Source organism: Triturus cristatus, chromosome 7, assembly GCF_964204655.1.
Source record: "Triturus cristatus chromosome 7, aTriCri1.1, whole genome shotgun sequence".
Classification (NCBI taxonomy): Eukaryota; Metazoa; Chordata; class Amphibia; order Caudata; family Salamandridae; genus Triturus; species Triturus cristatus.
This window is the reverse complement of record NC_140590.1, coordinates 146,403,195-146,429,175: the sequence shown is the minus strand read 5'-3', so window position 1 is coordinate 146,429,175 and position 25,981 is coordinate 146,403,195. Positions and strand designations below refer to the sequence as shown.

Sequence of the window (25,981 nt, the reverse complement as noted above, 5' to 3'; positions counted from 1 at the left end):
GTGCGTGCAGGGACGGCGGCCATCTTGGAGTCAGGCAGGCTCTCGAGACAGACCCCTAAGACGTGTGGGAGCGGCCATTTTAAAGTCAGGCACGCCACAGTAGAAGCAAGCACTGGCAAGACCAAATAAACAAGCATTGGCGAAGGAAAGGCAAACAAGCATTGACAGGAGCAAGTAAGCATTGGTAAATGCAAACAAGCATTGACAAGATCAAGCAAGCACTGGTATATGCGAACAAGCATTGACAAGAGCAAGTAAGCACTGGTAAATGCAAACAAGCATTGGCAGGATCAAGTAAGCACTGGTAAATGCAAACAAGCATTGGCAGGATCAAGTAAGCACTGGTAAATGCAAACGAACGAACACTGACGAAAAAAAAAAAAAGAACAACGAAATAAAGACGCGTTGGCACGAACAAGCAAGCAAGCATTAGCGAGAGCACAACATGAACCGAGATTAATAAAGGGGATAGGAGTAAGACGTCGAGGAAATGGCAACGTCACCACGACGGAATGTGGGAGGATCGCACCTGCGAGCCCCGGAATACCTGACTGTGACCACAGGAGGGAGCATGGGCCCCAAGTGGCAGGAGTGGTTAGAGGATTTTGAGGACTACATTGAGGGATCCAAGGTGACGGAAGACGAAGAGAAGCTCATTGCCCTTCGCAATCTCGCAGGCCGAGAAATAAGCAAAATAATAAAGGACCTCCCGTCGGCTGAAACAGGGACATATGACGATGTGCGGAACGCACTGAACAAAAAATTCCTTCACAAAAGAAATGTCGATTACGAGCGCCATGCATTCCATCAAGCACGCCAAGGAAAGGAGGAGGCGATGTGTGCGTTCATCATGAGACTGCGACGGCTGTCGAAATACTGCGAGTTTGAAAGGTTCTCGCCGGAGGCGGCCATCAAATCGCAAATTATTACAGGTTGCCACTCAGAGACACTTCGGCGGCGGCTATTGCGGAAGCCTCATGATCTAGAGGAGATTGAAGAGATGACTCGCATCTACGATCAGGCGGAGGAACATGCTGCCACCATTGAAACAGGTCACGTTGTCAGCCATGAGCAAGCGCATCGTGTTCAGGCACGCCCGAGTGACAGAAGGAAATACTCCCCCGAGAACAACTGGAGGTCCAGCAGATCGTCTCACCAACGGCGTCCGGAGTATGGAAGACGGGACGCCCGGCGAAGAGACAAGAAGACTGAAAGGATTAAGCGGTGTTATCGGTGTGGACGTGACTATCCTCATGTGGGCACCTGCCCGGCCATGGGTCAGCGGTGCAGGAAATGTGGGCGGTCAAATCACTTTGAGGCCATGTGTGGGGACTATCACCGAAACAAGCGAAGCGAGCAGACGAGGTCGTCCCAATCAGGCACCCGAAAACATCACATACGGGCGGTTCAAGGAGAAACTGTGCGGTCCCCCGGCTCATCTCACTCCAGCCGGGAATCACGCCGGTCGAGTTGGGACCGACGATCTCCGTCCCGGGACTCGAGCTCCTCATCATCCTCCCGAGACTCTGCATACACAGTGGAGTATCTGAACATGATCGCAGATCCCGATCAGCTGAAGAAATATCCGCGACTAGACATCAAGGTGGGGAATCACAACACCAAGTTTGTCATGGATAGCGGTGCGTCACTGAACTACATTCCAGTTACAGAGCACGACAAAATGGTCCCGAAGCCTCCACTGACGTTTGCACCGGTCCGCGTGTTCACGTGGATGTCTGACAAACCACTTCCTTGCCTGGGCAAATTTCACACGACACTCACGCATGGCACCATTACCATACAGGCGGTCATACACGTCATCGAAGGGCCTGAGGCCGACTGCCTCCTCAGCCTCCCCACGGCCGAACGACTTCATTTGGTGGAGATTCTTTTCAACGTCAACAACACACAGGACTATGTCACCAAGTTTCCTGAACTCTTTCAGGGTCTGGGCAAGCTGAGAGGTTGCCAGGTTCGGCTGCACATCAATGAACAAGTCCGGCCTGTTGCGCAGCACCCGCGACGGGTTCCCTATCATCTACAACAGGCAGTTGAAGAGGAACTTCAGGACCTGCTCGCAGCAGACATCATCGAGCGCACTGAGGGACCGACGCCATGGGTATCCCCAGTGGTCATCGTGCCGAAAAAAGGGACCCCCAACAAAGTGAGACTGTGCGTCGACATGCGATTGCCAAATACCGCAATTGAGCGTGAACGACACCCCGGACCTCACCTGAGCGATATGATCGCTGCTCTCAATGGCGCAAGGGTGTTTTCAAAGCTGGACCTGAATAAAGGTTATCACCAGTTGGAACTGAATGTCAAGTCTCGCTACATCACCACATTCGCCACGCACCTAGGGCTGTTCCGGTACAAACGGCTGAGCTTTGGTGTCTCGTCCGCTGCGGAGATTTTTCAGGAAGCCATCCGCCAAGTCATCCACCACATTCCGAACACGCTGAACTACAGCGATGACATCCTGGTCTATGGAACGGACGTCACTGAGCATGACATCGCTCTTGATCGTGTTTGCCATGCCCTGCTGGGCGCAAATCTGACGCTGAACAAAGAGAAGTGTGAATTTCACAAGGCCACCCTGAAGTTCTTTGGTCATATCTTCTCTGATGAGGGCATGAAGCCTGACCCGGATAAGATTGCGACATTGAATAACACCAACAGCCCGCAGGATGTCAATGATTTACGTTCCTTTCTAGGAATGGCCAGCTATTGTGCCCGCTACATCCGGGACTACGCGACCATCAGCCACCCACTTCGAGTCCTGACCAAACTCGGTCAGCCGTTTGACTGGACACCTGAGTGTGAGAGGGCGTTCAAGGAGATAAAACGGGCGGTGGAGTCGGCCGACAGCCTGTCCTATTTCAATCCACGACGGAAAACAGAAATCACTGTCGATGCCAGCCCTGTTGGCTTGGGTGCCATTCTGGCCCAATATGATGATGACGCTGATCAGAGAAGGATCGTTGCATATGCCAGCCGCAGCCTGTCGGATCCTGAGAAGAAATACTCACAGCCGGAGAAGGAAAGTCTTGCGGTGGTGTGGGCGTGCGAACATTTCCACGTTTTCATTTATGGCAAGCACTTCACCCTGATTACGGATCATCAGGCGCTTCTCACCATATACGGCAACCCCAAGTCCAAGATGCCGCCGAGAATTGAGAGATGGGGTCTCCGGCTTCAGGAGTACACGTTCACAATTATTCATAAACCAGGGAAGGCGGAGAACCCCGCTGACTATATGTCTCGTCACCCTCAACCATCTGTGGAATCGAGTCCATCGATTGCCGAGGAATATATTCACTTCGTGACTGATCGAGCACTGCCACCGGCCATCCCCATGGAAGCCATTCGGGAGGCCACTGCTCAGGACGACATTCTGAAATCAGTGGTACACCGGATCCGCATGAATAAATGGAGACACATGACACCAGAAGAAGACGCTGATGCGACCATCCGGAAGGAGATACAGGCGTTTCGGCATGTATGTGAGGAGCTCTCAGTCACCACGGAAGGAATCATTCTAAGAAGTCACCGACTCGTCATCCCCAGGCAGCTGCGACAGGGAGTCATCGACTTGGCTCATGAAGGACATAGAGGGGTGGTGTCCATGAAGAGAGCCTTAAGGGAACGTGTCTGGTTCCCTTTCCTGGATCAGATGGTAGAATCCACGCTAAAAGACTGTCATCTCTGTCAGCTAACCAGCCAATGCAATCCACCGGCACTGCTGCAAATGACCACTTTACCCAGCGGAGTATGGCAAGAGATCGCCATGGACTTCTATGGGCCACTGCAGTCCGGCCAATATGTGATCGTCATAATTGATGAATACTCGCGCTTTCCCATAGCTCAAATGATTTCATCTACCAGCGCCTCCTGTACTCTAAAAGTACTAGACGATGTATTTGCAACATGGGGGGTCCCCAGAGAGGTCAAAACAGACAATGGGCCCCCGTTCAATGGACAGGAATTCAGCGCTTTTGCAAAGCACATGGACTTCAAACATCGGAAAGTCACGCCGCTCTGGCCCCAAGCAAATGGCACTGTTGAGAGGTTCATGGCCACGATTAAAAGGACATTTCAGCAGGCATCCGCCGAGAAGAAAGAACTCCAGGTCGCTCTGACGGAAGTTCTCAGAGCATACAGGACAACCCCACACTCGACTACTGGACAATGCCCTGCCACCCTCATGCTAGGGCGCCCAATGAGGAACCGCATCCCCACATGGGAAGGCGCTTTGCAAGCTGTATCACCGGGCCTCCTCCATCAGGAAATAGTAGCGACGGACAAGCACCATAAAGACAAAATGAAATCGTATGCTGATGCAAAACGAAGGGCGAGGTCTCCGTCGTTGCATGAAGGGGATTTTGTTCTCGTCAAACAAGAACAGCGGAAGAAAACTGACTCCCGGTTCCGTGATGAGCCACTGGTGGTTACCCGCCAGAAGGGCACCATGTTAACCGCAGAATCTGAGCACCGCAGAATAACAAGAAATGTTTCCCATTTCAAGAAGTGTCTGCAGGACACAAACGGATCAGGGAGAGACATGACTCTCCCACCGGCAGGTGAAGAACATGACCTTCTCACTGCTGGGGACAACGGTCAGCAAAGGGAGCCAGTGGCGAGTGCGTCCACCGGGACCCCGTCACTGCGGCCACGTCGGGAGATCCGGCCACCCCGGAGACTCATCGAAGAGATGGACTAGAGCACTGTTGCTCTGTCATTTTATGAAGAAAAGGGGAGATGTAGAATAGCCAGCAGTCTAGTGGTTAAGGAGGGCGGATCCAAGAGGTCAGAGGAAGGGGAGGAGCGTCAGGGAGAAGGGCAGTCAGAATAGGGACAGTGGTGGTGTAAGATAAGAGGAATAAAGCTCCGTGATTTCATCTCGCCGTGTCTGTGGTTTCTTTAGTAGCGCGACGCTACACCCACCTACCCACACAGACACTCAGGCACCCATAGAAATACTCAAACAACTAATCAATAACTAATAATATAGATCCTCATTTAGGTACTCACCAACACATGGAACCGCTTACACACCAACTGACAAACTAAACTGTGTGAATGTCTGTATTAGTCACTAACACATGCATTCAGTAAGACACAATTAATCACTCACTTATACAGTCAGTCACACACCTACTAAATCATCCATCCTGACTCTTATACACTCATTCATTCTTCAATACACATTGGCATATATATATAAAACATATTTACATTTTATAGAAACACAGTCACTGGATGATGTCATCAGTGATGTCATCAGTGATGTCACTGACCAGGTCATGAATAATGTAATATGGGACATCATCAGCATGCATTGTGGGGACTGCGAGTTATAGTTAGCTCACCTATCTGAAACGGGGGAATTTCTATAGTTTTGTATGAGTGAAATGTCCAACTAACTATAACGTCCCTGAAACCTATGTTTTGTTCAGTGAATATATATATATATATATATATATATATATATATATATATATATATATATATATATATATATATATATATTTGGTTTTTTTTCATTTAAAAAGTCAAAACAAATGAATTAATTTTTATTATGGCGCTCTATTTTAAGCCTCATCCTCTATTATTTTCTATGGGAGGGTATTGCGCTATAAATGGTTGGCTATGTGTGGCTCTGGACTTACTATGACTTCTTTCTGGCAGTAGTAACTTACTCTTGTAAATTTTGCTCCACATTTTGTTAATCAGTGTTCTAGGTGGAAAAAATACCATGCTGAAGAGAAAGAAAGCCTGGCCAGAATCGAAGAATTGGGCCTGGATAGGGCCTTCTCCACTGTAACACCACTCCTAATTGGGCATACCATCTCGTTCATGACTGCTATTAATCTTGGAAATGGCATTGTGATGCTAATGTATCATATGTATCTCATTCAGCACTACTGTTGTGGATGTAATGTTTTCAAACAGCAGAATATATCATGAAAACCGTACAATGCCAAAGCAATAAGTTAATTTGCCACATACTGTGCAGTCACAATATCATCATCTTCTTTGTTATTAGTAATTTGCATAATGGCTATGCCAACTAAAGTATATTTCAGAGCACTGAAAGCATATTTCCTGTTTAGTGGAAAGTCAGATATTCTGGGGCTCACTCCACAACTGATTTTCAAGGTCTCACCGAATATGCACAAGGAGCTGTGACATAGTCACGAAAAGCCCAGTACCTTGTTGCATGCTAGTTGGCTCCGCTTTATGGTTTCTTAAGCACTATGAAATGTCAGTATCCAGAGTTCACCTTGTATTTCCAATTGAGTTTCATTTGTCATCAAGTATGAAACTCCTGCATCCCACTTATACCGGTGTATAAATGTCCCCATAGGCCTCTATTCATTCTCTTCTGGTTCTCTATTCTCCTGTCTCTTCACTTTGCTCTTTCTCTGCCTTATCCTCTCAGTTTGATCCTCTTACATTCTCTGTTCCAAAGAAAAGCTCTGCTAAGTAAGCCTAACATGAAATAGAATCTCCACTGAATATGTTTGCATCTCCGCACCATGGGATGTTTCAGGTACTGTGCTTGTGCAAATGCTGCAAGCTAGTCTGTCAGTCAATCTGTGACATTATAGAGCCGTGGGGGAATGCTTGGACTTCAAATTTTAAAGGAGACCTATCAATGTGCACGAAGCCTACTTCTGTATGAGGTGATTTCTTTCGTCAATCTGATCTCCGGGCTAAGGTGGCTTCTACCTGTGTTCTCGCCAGAATCAACTATTGCATTAGCATTGCATTTGTGTCTCCAGCATGCCGCACGGAAAAAGCTGCAGAGGATTCAGAACTCAGTAGTCTTCATTAGTTACCAATACATGTAAAGATTAACTTAAAGGTCCTCTGCCAGATGCCCTCAAAAATCCACGGCCTTGCTCAATTCTGTTTGATAGGCTATTTTTCTCCAGGCAGACGTACTACATCTCAGCACTCTGAATCCCACTCTTACATTTATGTGCCCAATGGACTAAGCGCTCCCGTTTATGTCATCACATTAAGGTTCTACACCATGGAATGATCAGCCGATCTACATAAACTGTTTTCACAAAAAGCTCTCTTTTAGTAAACCTTTGAAGAGATTCCTATTCTGCAGATTTCACCTGCCATTATCTGATCAATATTTCCCATCTAGTGTATGCTGTGCTCTACAAGTAATATATCAAATATTATCAGTGATCGTATGGTTCTCACAAGTTGGACCAAAAAGATTGAGCCCATACCTCATGGCACGGCATCCACACCCACTAAACTTGCAGGTAAGCATACCAATCACAACATAGTACCAGATTTCAGTACACCACCCCACACATTACTCACCATTTCTGATGTTCAGAATATGAAACCACAACATATTGCTCCATCAACACTACATTACATTACACCACATAAACCCACAACTCACCATCCATAACAGAGGAAGCAGTAACATAGTATCCAACACATTCTACACCAAACCCCATCTCACACATTAACCAATGAGAGCATCTTCACTGCCATAACAAACCATGCAGCAAGTTATCCCACCACATTAGACCATACCTACAGCATTTCTTTCATCATAAATCACACATTTATCATGACTCACCATAGTACATAATCCAACCACCTAATATTCCACACAGCATAACAACAGAACACACGATTCAAAATTTCATAATTTAACACAAGTGAACTCCACCACAGGATACACTACGATTCTTGGTACCATACCAGGCAAAACACACAACACTATATCTCTTCACACTACACTACACCACACAATGTATATTATACAGGAAAGCAAAACACATCACATAAAATCACATCCTTAGAGAAGGCACCTTATCACATGGCACGATACAAAACGCTACACTATACAGTGTGACAATATATCAGACCATACTATAAAATATCACACCAAATTCGCACCACATACCACATCATCAAAACATGCTTCAATCAACACTATTTCACCTGACCTAATAGCATTCCACTACATCCCCTCTCATGTCTGAAAAAATAATTGACACATATTTTACTAAAATCTTCAACCACACAACATCCACATTACACATCTCAAGATCCCATCATTTCACACCACTCTATTTTAAACCATATCATACCACTGCTTGGAATACAATCACACACCCCTGCATTGTTATATGCTAGCCCAACACTAATTTCCGTAAAATTTTAAAATATTTAAATATTAAAAGGTATGGATGAAACCACGCTCACTTTTGACGTTGACAGTTACAGGTGCAGAAGAGGTGCTGCCCAGTGCATTGTGGGCCACACAGCGGTAGACACCGGCATCATCCATGGCTGTACTCTCAATCTTCAGCGTATTACCTTCCTGCTCTTGTATCACCTCTTCATTTTTATACCAGGTAAAATGAGTCTCTTTTGGGTTGCTGCTCTTCGTCGCACATGAAAATTCCATTGGTTTTCCTTCCTGTGGGTCCTCAAACAGAACAGCATTTACACCTTTCGCAGCATCTGTGTTAAAAGGGGAAATTAATTATATTAATGTCCGCAAACATTAACAATCTCAGATGATTGGCTGTGCAGTGCCAACTCATAACTAGGAATATATTTCTGCCTTTCAGTTTCAGATACATTTTCAAGCAGTAATCAATCTGGGAATCAATTTGGCATGAGCCTTAGTCTGCATGGATCTTTGGTGGGCCTGCACAATTGTACTATTTACATTTACATGTACATGCCACAAGCTTTCAGCAGTGTCTGAGCCGTATTGAGTTACATGTCAGAATAGTACTAGCAAAAGTATTGTCTGACAAATATTGGTCCTATATATTGTTTACAAAAATATTAGATGTAGATATTCTATTATTAACTGTAATGGGGTGATATTTTTGTAAATAATATTTAGGATATTTATGTCAGACAACCATTTAGTTACTATAGTCTGGTACCCTGTTTCCCCATTAGTCATGCAGAGTCATAGGAACATGCGCAACAGCTGTGCCACTGAAAATATTGCATCCACCATGCATTTCATACACTCTGGATCACACTCAGACCCCTGACCTAACCACATCTTCACCATGAGACCGGGCACCATCAACACAGCCCTCACCCCTATCCTGAATGACTCAATCTTCACAACCACCTACCTGGACACCTAGAAACACGTCTCAGTTCTCCCTCTCCTTACAAAACCCCCAGCAGATCCGAAGATGCTAGCCAACTTCTGACCAACCTGGCAAAAGTCATAGAAAGATGATAAACAAATGCCTAACCACCCACCACACTGACAACCACGTCCTCGACACCACTCGCCCGGATTCAGGCCCAACTACAGTACAAAGGCTCTGCCACAGATACATCTGAATGATTATAGATAGAGGTGATACAGCAGACTTCTTCCTATTGATCTTTTTGTAGCCTTCAACACAGTCTCTCACTCCATCCTTATCCAACAACTGCACAAAGCTTGCATTTCATGTCCTGCAGTTTGCTGGATTTACCCATTCCTGACAGGTCACACAAAGTCAGTCAACCTGGCTCCCTTCACCTCCGACACCATCAGCCTCTTCTGCAGAGTCCCACAAGGGTCCTCACTCAGCTATACTCTTTTCAACATCTACATGACTCCACTCAAAAGCATCATCCACACCCATGGAATCAACAACTTACCCCATGCTGATGACATCCAACGCATACTCTCCCTTCCCAACAAGATGCCAAACATTTGTCTGCCTGCATGATTGATGTTGTCAGATGTATGAAAAACCACTGCCTCAAACTCAACACAGACAAGACATAAGTAGTAATCTTTGGTAAATACACATCACTCTGGGATTCCACCTGGTGGATTGCTGAACTCGGACCCACACCCCTCTCTGCAACCCATGCAAAGAACCTTGGAAAAGTAATCTAAAACTAACTCACCAGGACCAGCCAAGTGAATGTAGTCTCTGTCTCCTGCTTCCACACACTCAAGATGCTCCAGAAGATCTTCAAATGACTCCCCATCAACACTTGCTGAGCCGTCACCCTAGCCCTCAACACCAGCAAGCTGGACTACTTCAATACACTCTGTAGGAATCAACGCTCAACTGACCAGAAGACTCCAGGCCATAACAAACTCAGTGGCCAGACTCAATCTCAACCACCAAACCTGAACCTACATCCCCCAGAAATCAGAGTGCTCTCCTGGCTCCCAATCCAAATGAGCACTCTTCAAACTCCTCACACACCCATACAAAGAATGACAGAACATTTTCTCCAGGTATCTGAACAAGCACATACATTTCTAATAACTTAATTGACACCTCAGCTCAGCCAGACTCCTACTTGCACACACACCCCGGCATACACAGAACCAGATCTGGTGGTTATTTCTTCACTACCTCGCTCGTGAAGCCTGGAACCACCTGCATGTCAGAGCATTCTCCTGAGTCCTTGAATTCCACAGAAAACTAAAGATCTGGCTCTTCACCTAGCCCTGACCCTGGATCATCCCATACACCTCCTGCTTCAGGGCCAGTATACCTTCATGGGCGAGTTGTGCACTGTACAAATATACATATCATCACTCATGGCAGATCATGTATATAAATCTACAAAGACAGAAACTTTAACTCTGTCCTTTAATCAGGTTGCACAAAGTAAACAAGAGGATATGCTCACCTTCTACATGGGCCGGTGGATGTCCCTGCTCTATCCCTCTGTCCACTGACCAATCACCCAGACTCACTCATTCGCTGGAAATCTAGATCATGCATTATGTGTCTGGCAAGAAGACCCACAGCTCCACAAACTATCTGTTCACATTCAGACATTAAGCAGAAAAATACAGATTCTCCTTTCTCCCATAACTCCCTAACACAGCACACAACAATAACATAATAAGATCCCTTTAAAGAGTCCAGCACCAAAGGACACAATGCTCCACCATAATAAACCTAGAGGACAATGACGAATATTGCAGCACAAAAGACAAAGAGTAACACGACACCCCTTGGACACAGAAAGGAAATCCCACAGCAAATTTGGAGATATTCTTCATGCACCACATCATTTTTCAGCATACCGATGCACGATATTAATACACAGAGGTGCGCTTAATTTGTCACTCACAGTAGTGCACATCATATTTAGCAACACTATATTCGCAGGTGCACAACAGCTATGCTTACCAACTCACCACATCCTCAGAAAACAGGCGAGCTGAACAGTCGCACACAACATTCTCAGAAAAAGAAGCTGCTCTTGCAGATGCAAAACAAGCATGTAAAACAGAAGCTACACTGACAACAGATTCAGGGAAACAAAATCAGCTGTGCTCACTGACATACACCATATATGACAATCAAAAACAAGCCTCACTTGCATTTACTTTCAGAGGAGATCAAACACATAGAAATCTACATTAACAAAGATCTGGCCAGACCAGTACTTGACCAGTGTGGTCATCACTATAATACAGATAAGACACCCAACAAAAATCATTCACCACCTTCACTGAGCAATTATCAATCTACAATAAGCACAAGTTGCAGTGACACTCACTACCATTCAAGGACACCATCCATCACAATACATGGGTACCCACCACTACCACACAATGACAATGTATAGTAAGACCATCATCAAACTACCATTCACTCCAAAATATGTAGTGGGGCTTTCTACCATTGGCCAGGAGTGTAGGATTATCAAAAACATCTGTTTGTACAAGGGATTTTTTTTTTTAATGAAATCTACTTGCCCTTCACACATGGTCCATCTGCTCTATAAATATATCAGATGGGCTGGCACAGACACCTTACTATTTATTTTATTGAAACTGCTAAACAAATTCAAACTTTCAACAATGCTAAAGTAATTTTGAGAGCTAAACACATTCCAGGAAGTAGATAAAATTGAGGTAATTTGTGTGTGACATTGGTGCATTATCAAAGTAAATGTTTCAGAGAGTCCAGCTCACTATAACCAATCTCCAATTAGGCAATTCTTTTTCTTGTACTTAAAGAAGGGAAAACCCCGTTAAATGCTCTACTTACTGGATGTAGGACTGGGCGGTAAACTCTGCTCTGTTTGCAGAGTTTGCGGACTTTTATGCACTCCACGCTCCACAGAGCTCGCATAGTGCAGAAAACTCCTCTTTGTGTAGTGCAGCGGGGTTTTTTTCCCCCTCGCAAATAGTAAGTTGGTGAGCTTGAGCTGCCATTCAGGTAGAATTTCTACTCGAGCAGCAGGAAGATCAGCGCGAATGGCAGTTTGCACTCAACTCTGCCACTTGCGGAACTCCGCTGAGATTTTTGTCACTTCGCAGAGTTCCACATAGTGAAACTCCGCAAACTACACCCAGGCCTGACTGGCTGACATCTCTGATCAACCTAGCGTAATGGTACAGAACAAAGTCCTAGCCACTAGAGACAGCAAAGTTATTCCTTCATTAGTACAACAGTCACATGTCGCTTTGTCCTGGGATTACCTAAGATCATCTTTGGTACTCCGAGGATCAACAGCAGCATATTATTGCATTCTCATCCAATGTGTAGAAGGCTTTCCATCGAGTCGCATGAGCATACTTTTTATACTGGATAGGGCAGGGCTAGAGTGAACCCTTCTCTTTCACCTTGCTCTTGAACCCCTCACTGCAGGTATTCTGCTTTTCAAGTGCCATTTGTATCTTCACATCTTCAAAAGGACAAAATATTTCTCTATGTTGACAATTTCTTACTTACCCTTATTAACTTCAATACTTCTAACCCTATTTTAATGTCCTTAATAAAAATCTTCTCATAATTCTCAGTTTATATGATGAACTGGGAAAAGTGCAACCACCTGCCCTTACTTTGACAAAGTTGCCTCTCAGTGACTATAATGCGAGACTGGTTTAGAGAAAGCTCACAAATCTTGACATTCTTGTTAATAGGGGCTGGAATGGATAATAGAACACAACTTGAATCCGTTGATAGAGAAAACATGAAGCAATTGTATGATAAGGTCACATCTTCAACTCTTCTTATGGGGAAAGTTACAGTAGTGAAAATTATAGCTGCTCCCTGAAATAATTACCTGTTCAGCCTTCTGCTTCATTTATATACAATGTCATACTGCTCTGGATTAACACTGTTATTAACTTGTTTATTTGGGAATGACCACAATCCAAAACCACTCACACTGCATGCACCTACCACATCTGGTGGCCTACATCTCCCACATATGGATTCCTGTTTTTCCGTCCATCACCTTTCTATACTGCACAAACCTGAACCAACATGACTTTGGGTTTCAGTTAAACTCATTCCACTGAAGAGTGCTCTTGAACTGTCTCTAACATACACACTTAGGTCTCTTCCATCCATGGAAGTGAGTGCCTGATTATGATGGTGGTGGGTCGGCCACCGTCAGGACGCCTGTGGCAATCCCACCGCCATCCAGCCCATAGGATCTGACTGCCACATTAGGGTGTAGGCGGTCAGGGCTCGGCTGTCGGGGAAAAGACTGCCACGTCCGACAGGATCAAGGATCCCGCCAGGGCAGCGGTCGGACTCCTATTCACTGCAAGGACGACAGTGTGTGCTCAGGCACTGCCATAGGGGTTAGGATGTTCTTTTCTGCCTGCCCTTTCATGGCGGTTCACCTGCCATGAAAAGGCAGGCAGAAAGTGACTTTGGGGCCCCTAGCAGGGCACCCTTCCCCCTAGACCTCTGCTGTGGGCTTAGGGGGCACCCATGGTGCCCCCTAAACATCCCTGCACCATGCGGTAGGTACCACATGGTGCCTGCTGCATAGTGCATGGATGTTTTAAATGTGTATATTTTGTATTGCAGCGTGTGCTGCAGTCTGCAGCAAACACCACAATGTTTGCTGCGCCATCTGTTTTAGATGGAGAAGGTGTAGTAATCAATCAAGTCGCTGGCGTCTGCTTCAAAATACGTTCAGTATTCCATCTTTTCACATATGAATGTGTCACAATTTACAGAGTGACTAGTTCAATTTATTTTTTGGTCCTGAAGAATGCCCGAGTACTCCATCGGAGTCTGTGATAGGCAGAAACATGTTGACCTCTGAGGAGGTATATTTGCTTTGAACCTCCTATCATCTGCTTTTTTAATTCTATCCATAGACACTATAGAATAAAATTGTTGGCGCCCTTGAGATAGTTTTAACCTTCACATACAATTTCACTGCACTCTGTCCCTCCCTCACTAATCACTTTGAGGTGTCCCCTTTTCCTAAAACACCTCAGCTCCTCCCCACTCATCATATCTGGTGGGGAGTTGTAGCCCACATCAGGGACCTTGCGGGCATGATGTGCGGAGGGAGCCCAATAATGAAGCATGTCACCTTCGGGTGAGTGAGGGTTATTTTCCATTAAAAGTGACATTTTTTCACATATTCACCACTCTATTTTCAAATTTGAATAGAACATATTTTTTGTGAGTTATCATTTTGGAAGTGGAAGAGATATGTTCTTTTTATACTCCCTTAGATCCTTGGTGTGATATTATAATAGTAATTTTTACCCCTTCGCTATCCAACACTTTCCCTACTGTTGCACTCACTGGAGTGAAAATAGTCATGTTTACCCCTCCCCTATCCAACACTTTCCCTATTGTTGCACTCTCTGGAGTTGGAATTGTAAATGTAATCTCTCCACTATCCAACGCGTACCCTACTGTTGCACTGACTGGAGTGGGAATAGTAATTTTTACCCCTTCACTATCCAACACTTTACCTACAGTTGTACTCATTAGAGCGGGAAAAGTAATATTTACTCCTGCGCTATCCAACACATTCCCAACTGTTGCACACTCAGGAGTGGGAATAGTAATTTTTACCCTTCCATTTTTCAACAATTTCCCTACTGTTGCACTCACTGGAGTTGGAATAGTAAATTGAATCCTTCCGCAATCTAACACTTTCCCTACTGTTGCACTGACTGGAGTAGAAATAGTAAATTAACTCACTCCACTATCCAACACTTACCCTACTGTTGCACTCACTGGAGTGGGAATAGTAATTTTTACCCATTCACTCTCCAATAGTTTCCTTACTGTTGTACACATTGGAGTGGGAATAGTAATCTGCACCCCTTTGCTAGCCAACATTTTCCCTACTTTTACACTCTCCTGGTGTGGGAATAGTAATTTTTACCCTTCCGCTATAACAATTTCCCTACTGTTGCACTCATAGGAGTTGGAATAGTCATTTTTACCCTTTTGCTATCCAAAATGTTCCCTACTGTTGTACCTATTGGGTGGAAATAATATTTTTTACCTTTCTGCTATCCAACACTTTCCCTACTGTTGCACTGATTGTATTGGGAAATGTAAGTTTAAATATTTTAATGTATTATGGAATGTTTTTTTTGATACATTTTAAATTATTGATATGTATAATTTTTTATTTTTATATAATTTTAAACTTTTTAAATAAATTACAAATAATAGTTTATTCATTGTTTTAAAGTAAATATATATGTTTATAAATTATTATGTTTCTGTGTTGTGAGGGATTGCGGGACGATCTCACGAATCTGACGCCATGGAAGGCCTCTGGTCAACACAAAATCCCCCGTAAGAGAATGATGTACCAACCTGAACTACGATACCCATATTCCTCTCCTGTTTGTCCACAGACAGGAAGCGAGGACCCGGAAGAGGGCGGGGTTAACCACGGAACTGCAAGTCAACACCCAATGAAAGGCGTAGGAGAAGGGACATCGAGGTCACAGACCCAAGGAGAGAAAGAGGAAGGGACGCGGAACGAACAGCACGAAGAAGACGAAGGCGGAGCAAGAACAGCGGGAAGAGCGGACTCAAACGAGGACAGTCGGGAGGAAGACCGAGAAGACGCGGAGCCGGAGGACCGGTGGTGCGAAGATTGGTGGTGCCCTCCGGAGGATGCTGGGGAGCGGCCGCAACTCTGGAGAGTTGCGGCGGGGCCGGTGAGTGAAAGCGTCACAAGGGTTTAAGAACGGAGGGATTGAACGGGCTCTTGAGAAACGGGAGGGAACGCATTGAGGGGGAGGCGGAAGAAACTGAGGAAGGTTGGGCTTGGTCTGCTATGTATTAATCGCCCTATCCCTGCCTCGCTATACGTCTTTACACCCCGAACCTGACGCCTCATTCCGCGAACCTTGTTCTTGCCTAATGCATGATAAACACATGCACGAATAAATAGTTGACAGGAAGGTTTTCGACTCCTTTTTGTAATTACCCTACTCCCTCCACTACCCTATTCCTTCACGACCTTCACCCTACAACTGATAGACCCCGAATAAACACTCCCGGTGTGGTGACGGTTCTTAAACTCTACAATCCAGTAAATACATAACTGACGGCTCCCTTTTTTCCCTCCTATGAGCCTCCGGGACGACGAACGCCACACTGCCGAAGAAACACCTGGCACGTCAAGCTCAAGCTCTACAGACCCAACAAACTCGGCGGAAGTACTCGCAGGAGGGAAACCAGAAGACACAACAAGCTCCAGAACTCTCTTGTCTCAGAAACAAAATAAAATCCATTCTTTCGTAAAATACATCCAGCCTCCTCGCCTGTTTATCAAGCCTGCCCTCCCACATGTGTTTATCTTTTTTTAAACAAGTTTATTTGTTATATTTTGTTAAAATGTATATTACTTGTTATTTTATGTTAAAATTTATATTAACCCCTTGCATGCCCGCCCCTTTCCCCGCCCAGTGCCGCGCCTTTCATTAGCGGGCGGAGTTCATGACGAGCTGGACTCGTCATGGGCACAGCGCCACCGTAGCCCATGACGAGTCCAGCTCGTCATGGGCATTGAAGGGGTTAATATTTATTACATATTTTATATATATTTAAATCGATGTTTTTAAATCTATATTTTTTACATCGATTGTTTTGAGTCAATATTTTTGTACTTATATGTTTAGGTATGGGAGTCGATATTTTTGTAGTCTATATTATTTCATCAATATTTTTTACATCGATATTTGTGACATCGATGTTGTACCACTGAACCGTCCAGAGCAGGCGCATTTTGTGAGAAAGGTGAACATTTTAGTTCATTCGTGAACTCTAGAAACCAATCAATGTGCAGTATTCTGTTAAAATACAGCTGTCTGATTCACAATGTGCAACACTTCTGTGCATTAGTCAACAAATGTATAGCGTGGCTCATGTTCAATATCCATTTATTCTTCAAATACTCCCAAAATTGCCATTGTTGGTATCTCATAATTGTGTGAGCTGACCTTTTTGCAGGTTTGCGGAATCGTTATTTTTAAATATCTGTGTAGCTGCAGTGCTGTCAGAGACTCAGTCAGGGTAGAAGTCTTTAACTCCCACGCCTAAAAGTATGCGCAGTGTTGTAAGTAAAACTACATCAATGTTTTAAAACAACATGCAAAAATGAGAGCCAGGATTGCTGTAGTTTTTTATAAATTCTGCGTGCAAAAAATGGAAGTAGAGCAGAATTGGATTTGCAAGATGAAACTTTGGAAACAGTGTGAGGGACTAAAAAGAAATGGTTTTAATATAAGAATGATTTAGATTCCAAAACTGTTAGTTAGAACGTAAGCATGATGCAATCCGTGGAAGTTTTATAATTTATGACTGATTATATGGGCTGCACTGCTTTCTGGTGTCAAACCATGTGAACAGACCTTTCCTGCAGTGCTGTGTAGTGTTGGTGTAACTCACGTTGAATGTTTAGATGCAGCGGTGGTGACTCTCCCGTCCCCACGTCATTGGTCGCGGTGCAGACGTAGGGTCCGCTGTCCCAGCTGATGTTCTTCAGGGTGAAAGTTGACCAGTTGCCCAGAGTGGGGGTCTTGTGTGGACCCTCGAACCAGCGATAGGTCTTCGCTTCGGGGTTTCCTCGACTAGAACACGATAATGTCACGGTGTCCCCTTCTTTAATGCTTTGACGAGGATAATATTCAGCCGCGGTGGTGGTCTTGGGGGCATCTGTGTAACAAAATATACACCATTAAAACACAAAAAATGATCAGTCCTACCTGTGATGAGTGATATGTAGTGGAGATCTGTCAAAGGTTACAACCCTAGAACCCAGGAATGAAGCCTTCTAGTGAGTGAGCTGAAAAGGAGGCCCGTGTTCTGCTGTTCCTGGAGGAATCAGGGCCCTGTAATGTCACCAGGAGTGAGTGCTTGTAGAGGACTCAGTGCCCCCCTCACACGTTTGTGATCCACATTCTAAGGACACTTTACTCGTCCTCGCTCTTCAGAGATCCCCCACGGAGGAAACTTCATTATTGATTCCGAGGCTTCCCTTTTACTGTTTCCTTCTTTCCCCTCTCCCATATGCTTTTAAGCTTCTCTCTCTCTCCTCTCATTATAACAGCACGTTGTTTCTCTTACACTCACTCTCGCTGACACTTGCTGTGTCTCACTATCTCGATGTTTCTCTGTACCTCTCTGTCTCCCTTTGATTCTTTCATTCATACTTTCTCTCTCTCTGTATCACCATGCTCTAGCTCTCTGCGTGCTGTTTTACCTGATCTGCTTTTCTACTTTGTTATTGTCTCTTTTCTTAGTTAGTTTATTTAATCACTTCTTTCCTTTTCACATTGTTTCCCTTATCCTAGTTTCTTATCGCTTAGCCTTTTTTATGCCCAGAATTTAATTCACATTTTACTTTGCTCTCACTCATTTCCCCTTGTGCAACTTTGCTTAATTCTTTCTCTCTTCATTTGTTTTTTAGTTATTTATTTCATTCTAACATCATACTGTGACAAAGCAGTATTATGACAATCAGTATCAGGACGCTAGAAACTAGCACCTGTTTCGTATAATCCATTGTATCTTGATATTTTTATTAGATACTTTTTAGAATCACAGTTGCTCCCTACTAAATATTACTTTTAAGGTTACACAACACAGTGACACCACCAGGCACACCAATGCCATTCCACCCATCTCTCTACACGACACACCCATATGTTCACGTTCAAGGCATTGTCAGTTGTGGTTGTCGTAGACCTATTTCAGCTCTTAACACAAACACTCAAAAAGACAATGTGCCCCCCCTTGAAATTCTCAGCCACTCAGAAATACTATGTGTTCCCCTTAAAATCCTAAAGTCCCTCAGCCACTCATAAAGACGAAGTGCTGCCTCTGAAATCAAAAAATCATTGAGGCACCCATAAAGACAATGTGCTCCTCTTGAATTCCTCAATCGAGTAGTGCTCATGCCCCTTCACAACAGAGAATGCCTTCCTCACACAAAGGTCTTTCCAGAAAATTGGATAGATCCCTCCCGTAGAAGAGAAAGCCGTTCTAGACGGTGCTAGAATATTGATATCACCCACCCACCATTCTTTGGAAATAATAGCAAAATAGCTAGATTTGTACGTGGAATCTTTTCTTCTTTTCAGGGCACTGGTGCTACCCTTCTAGGGTGCTGCTATACAAGTACACATACATCCATATCATCCAGTGACTAAAACCGATCAAAGCAAAATGACTTCCATACGGCTATGAATCCAATGACAGCACTGAGAAATAGACTAACTTGGGAGTTGTAACAGCATCCTCATCACAGACAGTGACGCTGTTGGAAGCTTTCAGCACATTGTTCATAAAGCATTCATTACTATATTCTCGCGCTTGGGATTCATCAGCACCTCTATTGTCTGATTCTCATCATATTTCTCCAATTGACCGTTAACATGCAGAGTTCCACAAGGATTCATCATCTCCCCTGTGGTGCTCAACATTATCAATCTAAGTACAATATAGAAGTCAAATTTCATTAAAGAAAGAGAAATCATATCATTAATTCAGTTTTAATACATTTTTTCTATTATGCCATGTACCTTAACTTTGGAACATCATCTGAGAAACCATAGAATTGGAGTATGTTTATTAATGTTTGTGCGATGTCAAACCCCTCTTAATTGTATAAAGTTGTGGCTCAGGAGAATATAGACAGAGGGATTCAACTGAATTCATAGAGGCATAGTACTGGCAAGGGCCTCTGCACTAGAGAGCAGTAGAGGGCCATTTTCCACAATCTATCACCGAAGCGGGGAAGCCCAGCAAGGTATTGATTAATCTCACCTGGTTTGGCTGGAGGTGTTGGACTTGACCCTTTCTGCAGCCCCCAAACATTTTACCCTCACCTCTCCTATTTTTGCTGAAATCTTTTTTGTTGGCCTAATGCTTCTTTGCACTTTACCCCTGCTAACCAGTGCAAAGGAGCTTGTGCTCTCTCCTTTAAACATGGCAAAATTGGCTTACAACTGAATGGCATATGTAATTTAATTAGAAGCCCCATGCAGAGTGGTATACCATATACCCAAGGCCTGTAAATTAAATGCTGCTAGTGGGCCTGAAGCTTTAAGGTAGTGGATGGGGAAGGCTGCATTGTAATTGTGAAACACTCCTTATTTTGTTTTCACTACTGTGAAGCTTCTCTCCCATGGAATATCAATGGGTTACCTTATTACATTTAGTAAGTGCTAACTTTTGACTGGAAACAAGTCTACGTTTTCAGTTTGGTGTCTAACAATTGTAATTAAAAATTATAAAGACAGATTTTAAGTTACATTTTTGAAGAATATTACTTTTAGAACGTTTGCACAAAGAGGTTGGACCCTTATAAACTGCTGGGCTAGGCCACCATTATAATATGTATTAACAATTACCCAAACTGAAAATACTCAATTTGATCTTTTGTTCAAGGTCAAGTAATTGAATTACCTTGGCCCGTGTTTTTATTTTCATTTGTTTTTTGATTAGTATGCAAATCTTCATGTGCACTTTAACATAACTTTCAGACTACATTCAAATGGAAGGCACATTATTATATCATAAAAACATAATTCAAAACAACCTATACAAAAAACATATAGTACATAACTGAAAAGTGATCTCACTTAGAACCAGTTTGATATTTAACATTACACTGAGGTTAAAGTTATTAGTGGTGTTTGGAAAGTGGACCTCTTGTTTATATTGTCCTTTAGGGGGTTATTGAAAACACTGTTAAGGAAGGCCTTCAAAGATTACTTCTAAATGCCCATAACTCACCAGCCCACAATACACCAACACCCTCTGTGTCTGTTGAGGTGCAAGAGAAAGCAACTCAAGAAACTGAATAAAAATTAGGATAAGATCATGAGAGTTGCAAATCAGATTTCCATGATCAAAAATGTTTTCCAACCCACCAAAAAAGAGATCTGTGTGTAACCAGAGTCAGCCCATACCTCGAATCCTCAGAATGTGGACAATGGAGCACTCTCTCAAGACCCTTGTGTTTTGTCATCTACTTAAAAAACAACCAGAATACATATTCCTGAAAGGCCGTAGATTGGTAATGCAGATGCAACCAGCCTACAGGCACCTGCAGCACAAGAAGCACAATAAAAATCAGTTCCACCACTAAGTGAGGCGGTTCCTGGGACCCTTCTTGATACAGGCCTGTTAGACTTGGGGTTCTCTAGTTGGCACAGGTATGCACTTGTGACAAATAGGGACCTCCTCCTCTAGTTAGGGTAAAGGGGTACACTCCCAAAATAACCCCTGCTCACCACCTTGGTAGCTTGGCACGAGCAGACAGGCTTATCTCAGAGGCAGTGTGTAAAGCATTTGTGAACACATACAGTAATCAAGTGACAACATTACAGATGGACACCACACAAGTTTTATATCAAAAATATGTATTCTTTATATAGATTTACCACAAGACCATTAAACGACAAAAACACACAATACTGTTACTTTAGATGGTAGAATTTGGCTTAGTTCTCTTAAGTTCTTAGATGCGACACTTTAAGTCAATGTACCTTTCAGATGCGACACGCAGGGCAACGAAAGTGTTGCAACGATGTTGATGCGATTAAGTTTTTGGTGCAAAGAAATAAAGACGTGAAGATCTTCCAGATGCGGCACGCTTCTCCGATGTTGCGAGAAGACCCGACTCGATGCTTCAGCTGCAGCGGCGACACACTTTACGCGATGCGAAGACAGAGGCCTTAGCAGCGACACTCTTCTCCGACGTTTGCGAGATGCTTTCGCTCGCTGCGACGTTGCAGCGGCAACCCCCCTTTACGCGATGCGACGACAGCAGGTCCGAAGGCGGCACGCTTTTCCGTGGATGCAAGGCGCTTTTCTTGATGCGTTGCAATGGGACAACTACGATGGCTGCGATGGCGACACACTTCTTCCTCGATGCAAGACTCTTCTCTTGATGCGGTGCAATGCGTCAGCTACAATGGCTGCGATGGCGACACGCTTCTTCGGCGTTGCGAGACACTTCATGGATGATGCGAGACGCTTACGCTCGGTGCGATGCTGCAGCAGCGACACACTTTACGCGATGCAATGACAACAGCTCCGACGGCGGCACGCTTCTCCTTCTTGAGTCGCGCTTCCAGCTCCTTGCGACTCGCAGTCCCTCAGAAGGCCCAAACAGCAGCAGCAGGCACTTCCTAAAGACTCTGGGGAGCTAAGGGGGTGAAGTCTGTTGTTCTTGAGACTTCAGCAGGAGGCAAACTCTTTTCCAAGGCCTTGGAGATCCTTCACAAGTTGAGCAAAAGTACACACAAAGTTCCTTTCTCCTCTCTTTGGCAGTAGGCAACCCCTGCAGGCCAATCCCCCAGTTTCAGGGATAGTCTCTCCTCAGTTTCTTCTTGGTTCCTCTCCTGAGCAAATAACAATAACCATCTGTTATTCAGTGCCAAGATACCTAAGGGTGAACATGTGCTTTACAAATACTTATGTTGATTCCTCATATTTATTTATGGATGCTATTGTACAAGTTTATTTTACTGAGGGTGAATGAAAAAATTAAAAAAGTAAAATAAAAAAATATTATCTATCATAAATACAGTAAATAATGGAATACAAAACATTGTGCGTACATTTTATTGTATAAGAGAGCGTAAAAAAATCACACATGACTATTATGATACCCCAAAAAGCCCTGGATCATTAAGATGTGGCTGGGCTTGTTTCAACTTTGGGTTTCATTCCATTCTAAGAGCCGTGAAATCCATTGGTGAAATGTGGGGGGTGCAGGATCCACCCAGGCAGATGAAATGCAGATTAGTACTGTAGCCATGGCTAAAAGACAAATTTGCGCGGTACCAATGGTACTCCTTTCTTAGCGACTCCTAGCAACATCAGCTCAGCTGTGAGTTTTGTTTAAATCCTCAAAGTTTGTGTTAGAATTTCTTCTATAGCTCCCTTCAGAGGATCTAGAGCCGGGCAAGAAGCAAACGTGAACTATATCAGCATCGGCACTACGGCAGCGGGGACATAGGATACCATCCATGCCACCCCATTGGATGGCGTGTAGTATAATGAAAAGATCCTCTTACAATGTTGTGCTTGCTGACCTGCTACCCTGCATACGGAGTGGCCGAGCTCGAGTAAAACCATAAACTTGTCCCCTTCAATATCTAGCTTCTGCTGCCATTTCTCACAATGCTTGTCTAGATCTTCAGCCAGTAGCTGCCTCAGCCCGCCGTAAATCTGAGTAATAGTGCAGCCATCTGGATATCTTATTGCCTCCATAACTAGATCTTTAGAGAAAGTCCCCCCCTTTCTTCCTTGTGATGGAGCTTCACACGTGAAGATATTTAAAAAAATCCCTATGATCAAGACTAAAAAGAAGCTGAGCCTTCTCAATTGAAATTATTCCATTTAAGTCAAGCAAGTACCCCATCTTCCTCACCCCAATGCATCCCATCATGACATAACCCCGTCAAGGAATACCTCTGGATAAGTGACAGATTTCAAAACTGAGGAGTGTAATAATTCATCATTCATAGGCCCAACTTTTTCCTGACAGTAGTCCAAACCGTTACAGCTGCACTTTTTTTTTATGGTAACTGGCTTCACTATAGTTAGGCACCTCTCTCTCTAGTAGCAAATCTGGAGGAGTGTCCCTTCTTTACCGGTCCACAAAATCCCCCCCCAGTAATCCTTGAATGTATTGGACTGTTGCAGCCCAGTAATACATTTTTAAGTCTGAAACCACCCAGCCCCCACTGTCCCTGGGTAAGGATATATATCTGAGGGCTCTTCTAGTCTTTCCTTGTGCTCATACAAATCTGTAAACCATTTTTTCCATTTCCTTGAACCAGTGACTCTCAAACACTACGGGTATCGTTCTAAATAGATACAACATTTTGGGAAGAAATAGCATTTTAATAATCTTACATCGACCCATAATCGAAAGATGCAGATTTTTGAACCTTTCTAAATCTTTCTTACTCTTTTGGATCACAGGGGCCAAATTATTTTCCACAACTTTGCCCAATTCTGAGGTTATATGTGACATTGAGGGAGGTAAGAAACCTTAGGGTTGCCACAGACTTCACTCTATCCCTGACCAGGCATGTTAATGTAGTCGCAAGGATGCAACTGAACACAATGCGAACCATACCAAGCAGGGTATTCTGTCATGATAGCTGGGGTAACTTATGCAAATGGCCTACTATGAAACTGCAAATGATCCAACACTGCAACAAGACTGTTACGAATCCTCCATTCAAGAAAACACATAGCAATGGTGCCTGATGCACTACAATAACTACAGACAGACAGACACTTGGCCATTAAGGCCCTTTCCATCATCCATTGGGAAAAGTCAGCATTTCTACAGGGTTTTAAGTTAGCATATTGAATAAAACAATATCGAAATACATTTGCATTCTGCCCAAAATGTCAACAAACAGAATATTGTGTGGGTAACTATATGTTGGTAAGTATAAATTTACTTTCCTAACTTCACATTACATAGCTTGAAGATATATATCATTTGGAGTTAAGTACAGTAAATCTATAAATACCTATATATCTAGATCTCTATATATCTATATCTTTATATAGCTATAGATATCTAGCTCTCTATATTTCTATACATATTTCTTGATCTCTCTCTCTCTCTCTCTACTCCTAGAACATGACACTACACTATAGACTAGAACCTATTCCTACCAAAAATAAATTTAGTTGAGCACCATTCCAAGTACAGACAGTGGAACATTGCATCTCCTTGCCAGCAAATATATAAAGTATACAAGCCCATCTGATCTTCAGAAGCAAAGTAAAGACCTGGCTTCTCCAGAGATTGGAAACGATCAGAACAGAGCATTTTACCTAACAGTTCTCCAAAAAGTCACAAAAACCTCCATAACGTGACAATACCAGAGTCATCTGTAATCAGTGCACGCCTTTGGTGTCACTAAAACCTCAGTTGGCAGCCAAATAAAATATTCTGATTTGCAGACACCCCCTGCGGGACAAACCCCGCACACTCTTGATGCTGGTGTTTGACCCACCATGATTGCTGTTTTTAGATCTCAGCTAGACAGTGCATGCGCTGTCTCAAAGAGATGTGTTGTGTTCTATCTGTGGGCTTACAGGCCGCCCATACAACACCATTAGTAAATGTTAGTGTTGCTCTCCTTTTCATTGATGCCATTCGTCATGGCATGCAGGCGTCATGCCTCTTCTTGGTTTTGACCCTCCAATAGTTCCTGGACCAAGTACACTTACACTGCTCCCAGTTTGCTGAGCTATATTTGTCTTTGTTTTCAAGCACTCCATAGGAGTACATGTGTTTTCAGGCCGCTCCTGTATACACATACACATATACCCCTAAAATGCATGAGCATGTACATACACTGATACATTTCTTAAGACGTTGTTAAAACACGAACAGCACTTGTTTATTGTTTTGCATGAACTCATAGGTGTTGGAGCGCTTGCTCCGTTCTCCATCTTGCCATGGGGCGAACACAAGCCGGTGGTATTGGAGCACTATAAGTGCCCACTAGTTACTTTCCACAATGACACATTCATTTTTGCCACTGATCCTGATTAAACCAAAGTATTTTTTTTTACCCCTAATTGATGCTCTCTTTTGCCCTCTCTTGTCGTTGCTTTCCCATCTTCACTTACCCTCCTGCTTGCTTGCGTGACCACTCCCCCCACTACCTCTCTCATCGCTGCTGCTTTTATTTTTTTTGCAAGAT

General features: G+C 43.8%; 1 protein-coding gene across 1 annotated transcript in view; it reads right to left on the bottom strand.

The window, feature by feature from the left end:
* The window catches only part of LOC146809065 (B-cell receptor CD22-like), a 554,422-nt gene that overhangs the window by 100,874 nt on the left and 427,567 nt on the right, over positions 1–25,981 (bottom strand). The window contains exons 5-6 of the mRNA XM_085614284.1: positions 17,676–17,942; positions 8,248–8,508 (exon numbers count right to left, since the gene is read on the bottom strand). Coding sequence (XP_085470410.1) covers positions 8,248–8,508; positions 17,676–17,942 — 528 coding nt within the window. The remainder of the gene's footprint in view (positions 1–8,247; positions 8,509–17,675; positions 17,943–25,981) is intronic.